Source organism: Pinus tabuliformis, chromosome 3_1 (assembly GCF_031772625.1).
Source record: "Pinus tabuliformis cultivar Carrire ecotype Pingquan chromosome 3_1, CPIR1, whole genome shotgun sequence".
In the NCBI taxonomy this organism is placed as follows: domain Eukaryota; kingdom Viridiplantae; phylum Streptophyta; class Pinopsida; order Pinales; family Pinaceae; genus Pinus; species Pinus tabuliformis.
In genome coordinates this window covers 800,319,457-800,330,067 of record NC_142301.1, presented here as the reverse complement: position 1 = coordinate 800,330,067, position 10,611 = coordinate 800,319,457, and the positions used below count along the sequence as shown (strand labels likewise).

Genomic DNA, 10,611 nt, shown 5'->3' with positions numbered 1-10,611 from the left:
AGTTCAAAAAAAATAAATGAGTTATTAAAAAAAATTTGATAGTCCTGGATTCAAGACATTGTTACCAAGCAAATTATACAGGCATAGGTGGCAATGGCATCGAGTTACATATGCCGAGATGACAAATGCAAACTGAAGGAAACATGCCGATAATAAGCTTTGTGGACAAAGCTTTTGAAGGAAGAGGCTATGTTATGAATAAAGTTCATAACAAACAAATAAATAAAATAAATGTAAATATTAAATAATTAAATATTGATTATGTTAAATAGTCATTAAGTTAAGTGAAAAGGCATGTCTAAAAGACATGCCCAGTCACGAGAGGACACCTGCTTAGGTATATATATGCGGGTCCTCATTGTAACATTGATCACTTATACATTTTTATATATAATAAATTATTATTACAAATACCTCTTTTGTATTTTTACATTCAAGCCTACAAGCTATTAGTTTTGATGCTTCACTAGGACTGCCATAATACTTATGGAAAGGAAGCCCCCCTAGAGTCTACTTTGAGTTCTTCAGACTCTCTAAAATTGAACACTTAGAGCATAAGCTAACTCAGGCCTGTTAAAATTTATGGGTTGGTAGTAGATAGGGATCTGCTAAGTATAGAGTTATTCTTTTCCGGGCTTAGTAGAATAATGATGGGAAATAAGTCCCCTGGAGTCTTCTTTCTTGCATTTCAAACTCTCAACAATTGAAACGCCACTAGGCAATAACCTTTCTAGGCCTTGTCAAAATCCATGGGATGGTGGTACCAATATTGATTTGAAGCAACAACAATCATATTTCAGTTGCATTTCCTCTTAAAAGCTGATTTTCTAGTCCGGTTCCAAGCTAATACCAAATGACTCTTAGTTGTTATTTTAACACAGTCTCAGTGGTTAAGTATTTTCTTCATTGCTGTTGGGTAATTTTAGAAATTCTATACTTAATTCAGTACTTACTATAGTTTACAAGTTTAAGTACTGAATAAGTTTGGTACCTAAGATTGTGAAAATCAAGGCCAAAACTTTATCAATATCTTCTAGCTCCAGTTTGACAACAAAACTTGGTGGTGGTATTTTAGAATTCCATGACCAAAGCAACAATGTAACTACATCAGATTCAACAATGGTAAAAGCATTCTCTTAATGATCAAGGTGTCCTACCACTCATTATTTTTGAACCTCTAGCCATCATTATACAGTCAATCAAAGGTATGAACAAGTTTTCATTTATTTGGACTAATGCAAAGAGTGTGAATAATAGAATCTGATTAGTGATCTTGCCTCCACCCATTTGAATTATGTGTTATCATGATTTCGTATGTTCTTCCCTCGTGACATTAAAATTCGTTATTGTCAGTACTCTAGATTGTCTTATTCGATAATGCATTATACTCATTACCCTCTCATCATGATACATATGCTTCGGTACTTTCACCATCATTATAATTGATCCAGTGTGTGTCATAATTTGAAAACATGGCCGCACTTTCTAATTAATTCCACAACCTATTTGAAACCCTGGAATGAAGAGTTGTTTGTCTCTGATTATACAACTTTGTGGATTAGCTTGTGATTTTCCGATTTTCCCGTTGGCTTTGACACTGTTTTATCGCCGACATGGGGGCCAACAGACATGAACCCACCTTCGCTCAATTCCGTGTCAGCCCAGAATATGTAGCTTGTAAAACCAGGTTTGAGGAGAAGGGGTGGATCGATTTTGTTAAGAAATTTCAAGGGTACAATGATAGAGTCGCTATGGCATTTGCACTGAGTTTTGATGGGAAGACGACGAAGGTTGGGAATTTGAAGATAAAAATTACAGAGGAATTGATAAGCAAAGTGACAGGGTTACCTTTGTCTAGTGAAAATTATTTTAAAGGCGGCCTACTTGTCCGGGAAGAATGCCCAAAATTTCTCAAACCGGCATACAAATCAATCAATTAGTCCAAGGGTGTCCTTAGGAGCTGCATTGAAGAAGAATGGTGGCCGCTCATCACTGTGCTACAAAGGTTCATAACATGTGAAGGAAGGTATGCAGCGGTGTTCCTCTATCACATCAAACTCCATTCTATAGATGGGCACGAGGTTAGTTTCCCTTTCTTCCTTCATCAAAGTTTGCATAAGGTTGCTAGAAGTGTCCAATGAACCTCCAAGAAGGCTGAGACCAGTTTGTGCCATTATAGTCTCACTAAAATGCTTATTGTCCATGAGCTGGAATGATGGAAAGAAACGTGGGTAGATTTCCTAACTAAAATTTTTCTTGGGGAGGAAAACCAAGTAAAAGGTAGGGATCGAATAATCAGTTCGCATTCCAAGAAATTAGACAAAGAAACTGAAGCCTCTCCTGTTCACTCTCTAAGCAGGATAAAGGCCTCTGTGAAAACACCAGGATCATTGGAAGTTGAGGGAAGTACGACGAACACCCCAGACAAACCAGGTTGACAAACCCTATATGTGAAGAAAGAACCTCTAGAATCAAAGGGGAAGAAACATATTTTTTTTTTCTTTCATTTATAAACAAGATATAGAACATGTGGTGAAGGATACAATATCTGACTAACCCTAGCAAAGTGAACAGAAGAAACCATTGATGGAAGTTGTAGAGCTAGTCGCCTCGACAATCAAGGCACGACCCAATGAAAAAGCCAAAACTGTTCTTAAGAAGGGGTGAAGGAAGTTATTCGAGGAGAAAAAGGAAGCAAAGCTGATATCGACTCCACCTCCGCAATTGGAAGAGCTTCTGAACATATTAGAGATTTTGACTAGGTCGGTGACACACCCGAAGCATGACTCGTCAACAACACCCTCCTCAGGGAGCTCAAACCCTTGAGCCGGTGACTGTTTTATCCTCTCCAGAGATAGAAACAAAGAGTCCCTCTTGAGCACTTGTGCGAACAAAGAAGCTAAACAAAGCCTTACCCAAGGAGGAGGGACTAGTTGACAATTTTGACGATTTTCAAAGTGATTTTCCACATAATGACTTATCTGAACAGGGGCCAGCTACAGAAAAACGAGTGGCTGAGACAATGGTCAGCCAGACCCATGAGAAATCAACCCACAAGGGAAGTAGTTCATAGAAGCATAACCTACCTCTTGAGGATGTCTCTGCTCATGTTGAAAAGGACTTACAGTATCAAGTTGGTAAACTACAAAAGAAGAATTTGAAGCTTAAAGAGAAGTATCATAACTATAAAACTCTGTATTGTCATGTTAGAAAAGAAAATGAAATGTATAGGACTCAAAACTTGGCTTTGGTGTCAAAGAATGATAAGTTGACCTTGAAGAACAAACGACTCCTTAGCTGGAAGGTGAGGTAGTTGAGGCCTACTAAAGGATACATTGTTTATGAACGGGCTCGGAGGTTTCGACAACAAACAACAAAGAAAAATCATGATTTAGAGATTCTGGTTAGTGCGGAGGGAATGAATAAAAGGACGACCCCAATTTTGATGTCTGATTGGTTTTGGAAGAAGACAGCTGCATGAGGTCATGCATCCTCTTTGGCATGGGGGAATGTTGGGCCCTACTTTTGTCACCTTTTGACACCTTATCCTGCTACCTTTCATAATATCCTACTCCATTTCGCTCTTTTTAACACCTCAAAACCATCCTATACTTGTTAAACTGTTCTAGTTCATAAATGGAGGTAAGAATCACAATTGGGTCTGTTTTTACATGTCTTTGGTTAGTTCAGATAGATGCTCAACGAATTCATATTCTCTTGACTCAATTTGACTGACATATTGCTAGGATTCCTAAATATGAGGATGGAGACTTGATGGCATTGACGGGTCACTGATGATTCAACATCTAGCTCGAGGTGCACTAGGCAACTATTTGGTATCTGATTATGTACTCCATTCGATACCATATTCCAGAATTGGCACCAGTCAAACTGATGGACATTCCAAGGCAGATTCTCATGTTCATTGATAGCAGTAACAACACCTCTAGCGTAAAGATAGTACCACGATCAGATTTTTGTGGATATGATAGAATGAATGAGTCATCCTCGAGAATCTGGCTTATCTTAATTAAACTTAGATCATATTTGCATTATCTTTCTTGATTATTTAGTTAAATCTATCTTTAGGTCGTGATCTCTGTAAGAGGATCAAGCACCAGTGTTAGAAAGCTAGCGAGCAGAAGCAAGGGAGAACTATGACTGGGAACATTGTATGATTTTGTTTTAATTCAGTTTGGAACTGTTGTACTATGTATTACTGCAGATTATTAATATAGCAATATTGGCCTTTATTCCTATAAATCTATGCGTTTTTAATCTGCGAGCTTATTGTAATAATCTAACTTGTCTAAGGTCGTGGCAAGGGACCACCATCGACCTCAGCCAAGTCCTGTAGTTAGTTTTAGTTAGATAGAGAGTTATGTGTGTGGATTGGTGTACAGTAACTGCACTTTGAATGTTTATTTCGTTGTGTTTCTTAGACAAATATTCTGTACTTAGAAGTGTGATTACACAACATTTAAATCTTTTATAGATCTATATGTTCTGTCTCTTAAACTTCTAGTTGATGATTGATTATCAAAAGAGTAGATTTCTATTTAAGACTACTTGAGCTTATGAAATTGTTTCTCATAGAAGATTGCTTGAGTTTGTAGGCTTTTTCTTTATCAAACATTGCAAAGTTGGAATGGATATGTTCTAGTCTGAATTGAATTTCTGAAGGTCGAGCTTTTAAACAACTTTAAGACTGAAACGAAACCCTTGATTCAAAGTGAAATATCTTACTATCTGTGAATCAAAAATTTCCAACAAAGGACGTTGAGACCAAAGTTTGATGCCTGAAAGTTTCCATAGGATTTTGTTTTGACTGTAGATAATTTTTTTTATTCTCAGATTAGTCCCAAAATGATTTGTGAGATCATAGAATTGTGTGAATGAGTATTTTGAGCTTGAATCAGATAGTGTCTTCTTAAGCACTGTTAAAATTAATTTTCGATTTATAGTCACAGGATACATAAGGATTTTGTTTGACCTTGGGGTTAGTCTCTCTCAGATATTGAGTAGAACAAATTAATTGAAATCAACTTGTGAAGTTAGGTTATGATGTTATTAAGTTTATTCAAACATGAATTAGTTTGTGTGGTTGTCTAGGATAAATTGGTGATTCTAGTTGTGTGTTATCAGGAAGACATAATAGGCTTCTTTACTTCAGTAAATTAAAATTTTATTAAAGTAATGGAATAATTTTGAATTAGGAACAGAGATTGGAATAAACATTCGATACTTAATTTAATACTAATTTGAGCATAGAACAATGAACTTGGATCTAAACCGTAATATTTTGCAACTCTAAGATTAGGAATTCCCGGTTGACATTTTAAAAGTATAGGGAATTAAAAAAAGCATATAAAAACCCTAACAACAAGATTGAGTTTTTGCAGCTCGAATCTCAGCTACAATAAGACGAGTTACAACAAAAGTGTCATCATTATACACTGGTTTTTGTTCAGAACAATTCTCCGTCTGAGTTTGAGACAGACTCCCATCGGTAGCCAGAATTGATCAAATTTATGAGGTTGAGGTTGATTCCCATCAAGTGCCCATTTCAGGAGCAGATTTGCATTAAGATGGGGAGGTTTAGGTTGCACTTCCCAAGCCCATCATCATACCTTGGGAAGAACTTATTAACAACAAGAACATAACTAGTCTTGGGTATGACAAGGATGTTTCCTTTCACATATCTAGTTTCAGAGTGCTGGGTTTCTTCCGGACAATTCTTCACCTACTACACATTCTTCTCCAATTCCACAACCGCAGATTCACAGCTGCCAACATTGTGATTGAGTTGGCCATGTGAAAGATCAGTGTTTTGATCTTCACCTTTGTGAGCATTGTGGCAAACACACTCATCATTCAAACATGTGTTCCATACATAAGTCTCCCGCAAGATCAGAGATTCACCTTGGATGGATTGCTTCTTGGCAATGGTCTTCAATAGCCAAGCAAATATATTGGTCACACCACAGAGTTCATTATCGAGTATTGACACGTCTTGCAATGGAGATATCTTCGTCTTCTTGGATTGTATTTGACAAGGGGGGAATTGATTATTAGCTACCAACTTTGAAGAAATATTAAGTGAGCTTGAGCCACAAATTGAACAAGAGCTAGTTGCCAGAGCCTAGAACTCGAGTTAGCCATAGCCAGATTCAAAGTTGTAGCCAGGGACAAAGTCATGCTCCATGAGCATGTTTTTGGTTGGTGGCCTGCCTTAAAACACCATCGGCAAAAGACTTCGGTTTCTGCTACATCCGTTTGTGGTCATCTCCAAACCATCATCAGGGATCACTTCCACTTCGCAGAAGACTTCAACTTCTAGCTAGATTTGAAACTGTTCCATGAACCGTTTTGAGCTTTAGTACCCGAGTTGGTGGTCAGTCCTAAACAACCACTGGTAGAAACTTCGGGTTCTTCTACCTCATTTGGTCCGTAGTCCTCCTTAAACCACCATTTCAGAGAGCATATTCAGCCATTGGCTGCCATGCATTTTTGTATTTCAGTGCTCTTCTTTGAGTCATACACCCCTTCGGATTAAGGGGGAATGTTGGACACCTAATCCGAGGGTTGGTGTGGAGGAATTCCAAGAGACCTCTTGGAAGATGAAAACCAAGGGTCAGTGACTTGTGTATATGAATAGAATGTATCTCACGTTGATCTTAATTCTGCAGTCTTTATTTTAGTGAGTGTAACACTTGTGAGTAGGATGCTCATGTCATTTTGTACTAGGGGAGTTTAATACAGGAGCATCCCTGGTTTTTGTGCCCATCCAGTATCACCCAAAATATTTTCTATTTCAGTTTTCTACTTCGTTGAATTCTAGTGATAGTTCCTAGTGTTTAACAAAGGGCAAAGAGACTGCAACATAGAGACTCAAACATACATCTAGGAGGCTGTTAATGATGTTGTGGATCCAGTTTAGATTCAAGTATGGCCCACTAGTGATGATATGGACTCAATTGACATGTTCAACTTTGATTACTGGATTTCAAGGACGTCCGGCGCCTATAAAGGGAGCACTCAGCATACAAATTCATTTCTTGACAGCTTTTAGTAGCTCGACAGCGGGTAGCTTGATATAGCTCAAGGGAGGAGGCTGATCTAAGCAGATGAGAAAGGAACCATGCTGGATTTGAAATAGAGATACATATCTCTTGAGAAAGGAGATTGGAGTAGATCTCAGGTTTAAGCATAGCCAAGAATTTCAGAGTGCTCTTGAGGTTTGTGGGTTGGGTTGTGGAGGTCAAGATTAACATGGTAAGAAGAGGAAAAGTTAAACGAGAGTAGATCTGATGGAGTTGAGCACGTGTAGCAGTGAATGGCATTCCTGAGGTTGTGATATAGTGAGCGGCGTAGCTTTATTTTGTTTTTTTTTGACCATGGGAAATATTTTTATATTTCATATGAGGGATATGGATGTTTTGGTCCTCGAGGGACTGCTCAGACTCAACAACAAGGATCAAAGCCATTACAACAAAGCTCATCATGTCACTTGTAGAATTGAACCTGGGTGGGGAGGATAGCAATCATTCCTCCCAACCACCCGAGACAAACCCAATTGACAGCTCTATTTTGGTTTCTGGCTTTGTTTAATTTAAATAATAATCAAGTATGTTACGTTGTTCTTCCTTGAGATTTTTGTTGCTTCCCATGGCATATTGCTGTGCACTATTCTGAGATAGGCCACCCTGTAACTGTATCAGTTTATAGCATTAATGTTGAGATTTTTGGGTTGCATTTTGCAGCTTACGGTGTTTTCAAATTTCAGTCATGCTTCTTGTCATAATCATGAAAATTGTTTTACTGCATGACTTTCTGATGGTAATAAATACCAGTGTTGTGAAAACGCGCCGGTATTTTTTTGCCGATTTTTACTGAAAAAATCGAGATAATAACGAAAAAATTGCGATAAAAATGTAAAAATCGCCGGGGGTCGCGACAACATAGTTTTATAACGTTTTTTTGGGTTTTTTCATGCAATTTTTTTTGAAAGAAACAAATAATTTTTGAGTGGGGCAGCTTAATGATCAAGTCTAGGCCCTAGTATGCATATGCTATTCATGGTAATGTTAAATTCTTAAAGTAAAAGGATGAAAATGAAGATTAAGGAGAATGTCACTTAAATTTAACATTACCATGAAATGACTTAGGATGTTTGAGAGTGGTTCCAGCCTCATTGGATTTCATATGGAAAAGGTAGAATTTTAGATTTCATTTAAAATCCAGCAGACTTATCAGTTTTTCAGGATTTCAGGATTGGGAGATTGTAATGTTTCCAGGCGACACCACCTGCCTGGGCTACCCCTGCCACCAGTAGAGGACGTGGTCTACCTCCAATAGCTCCTATTTCTAGTTCTTCAGCTTCTAGAGCACATCAGAGTCCACTGCCATCTCCACTAGCACAGGCACCAGCGTCTTACATCTAGAGGGAAAGGGAAAGCTGTGGCATTTTCTTGCAAGAGGGGGCAAGAGGGGCAGAGGAAATCAATAGGATTAGACTTTCATTTTATTGTATATGACATTATGACATGATGAGATACATTATCATATTTTTTGTTGATATTTTGACATTGAGTTGGGACTCAGGAGACTATTCAGGACATGATTCAATGTTATGTGTGTTTTTAGCGCTAGAAATGATATTAAACATTTTATATATTAGTTTTTTATCATATTTATGTGTCAATGTATTTATTTTATGTTGTAGATGGTTTAGATATTAAAAAAATTGAAAAAAATGAAAAAAATGAATATTTTTGTACCAAACGATTTTTTCCGATTTGTTCCCCGCGCCGTTTTAATCCCGATCGCGATTTTCACAACATTGATAAATACATTTCAATTCTTACTAGAATTAGAATTGTTCTAGTGTCAAAGTATCAGTTTAGATGACTAGAGAGATAACCTAAATATCGAGGGGATGCCACCCTGTTCAACTCACATAAACAACCAGAAATAATAAAACAAATTCATAAAGACATAATAAAGTACTTATGACTACACTTGGGAGCATTAAATTAGAGAATTGTTGAACTTGAAAACCAAAATGGAAAGACAGTGAAACATTTATTCATAATCTTGATCATTACAGTGGTACATTATAATTTGTACAACTATCATCATACAAAATACGACTATTGTTTTCCACGTATTATTTCAGATATGGGGACCTTATTCTGCACCTCTTATTTTTGAGTGGAATTTTTTTTGCATGCTATTAAGCTTGTTTCTGTTGCATTGAAGCTGTAATTCAGAATCTCTCAGCTGAATTTTGTTCATAATGCTTAAAATGTTTGTTATATTATTTTTCATGATCCGTAAGGTCCATGAATAAACTAGAAACCATATGAGATTTTAAAATATTTGTAATCGAGTTGAATGGTTATGCTTGTTTTGATGTGTCTTCAGCCGGAGAAGTCAGAGGAGGAGGAATTCAATACTGGTCCTCTTTCTGTTCTCATGATGAGTGTGAAAAACAATACACAGGTAGAGTGGTTTGGTTTTCTTATGAAAATACTTCAAATAGTTCAAATTTTTTTTCTTTTTTGGTAGTTGGAATGTTCCTTACCACTGTTGTACTTTTCACATACGTAAATTATATTCTATTTGCACTGCAGGTTCTGATCAATTGCAGAAACAACAAAAAGCTTCTTGGGCGAGTTAGAGCATTTGATAGGCACTGCAACATGGTTTTGGAGAATGTCAAAGAAATGTGGACAGAGGTGACATGGGATTTTATCTCCTTGAATTTGTGGATACTTCATTCGGCATATTTGAAGATTCTCTTTCTGGCTATTGAGATGCATTTGTATGCCTGTTTGACAGTAAAGTTAACAACTTCTGCATGGACTGAACGATGCCTGCTTTGATTGCTAATCTCTAGCTCTGTGATGCTTCTTACAGGTTCCAAAGACAGGTAAAGGCAAGAAGAAAGCTCAGCCTGTCAACAAGGATAGGTTCATCAGCAAAATGTTTCTTCGTGGAGACTCTGTCATTATTGTTCTTAGAAATCCAAAGTGATTAACAAATGGGAGGCTGCTTTAAAATTCATAGGTATATAGGATCCATTTTGGTATGTTGTATGTTACACGGGAGACGTAGATTTTTAAAGTATGTAATGCTTTCCAAGGTGTTTGCCCTTGGAGAGCAAATCTTGGTAATTTACAAGTTTAATGGTATGTTGCTGGCTGTTAATCAAGATAGTGTTGCTTTTAGGAACCCCTAATTAGTGTATCGGCTTCTAAACTTAAGGTGAGTTCTAAATTTTCTTTAACTATTCATTATGTATCAACATTTTCTTCATGGATTAAGAATACTTTCATGCTCGTAGTTTAATTTATTTTGTACAAGAAATATCTCATGTGATGATGACATCTGGAAGAGCCTTATCTTTGGTTTTTTTCATTTATTTTCACCGGTTAGTCATTAGTAATCATGATAACGGTTTGGACATTACTTGTTAATCAATTATTATATTTCATCAAAGCCATATGAGTTGTGGGTAGGGGAATTTGAAGGTCAAGAAAGAGGCCTGAAATGGAAATGAGAGAGGTTGTTAACATTATATTATAAATGGAAAGCATCTAACACTTG

At 37.0% G+C, this 10,611-nt stretch overlaps 1 protein-coding gene across 1 annotated transcript in view; it reads left to right on the top strand.

The window, feature by feature from the left end:
* Window positions 1-10,357, top strand: part of LOC149189863 (uncharacterized) — a 76,568-nt gene extending 66,211 nt beyond the window's left edge. The window contains exons 3-5 of the mRNA XM_089413304.1: window positions 9,427-9,504; window positions 9,636-9,740; window positions 9,922-10,357. Coding sequence (XP_089269430.1) covers window positions 9,427-9,504; window positions 9,636-9,740; window positions 9,922-10,038 — 300 coding nt within the window. The 3' untranslated portion in view covers window positions 10,039-10,357. The remainder of the gene's footprint in view (window positions 1-9,426; window positions 9,505-9,635; window positions 9,741-9,921) is intronic.
* Window positions 10,358-10,611: the final 254 nt, after the last annotated feature.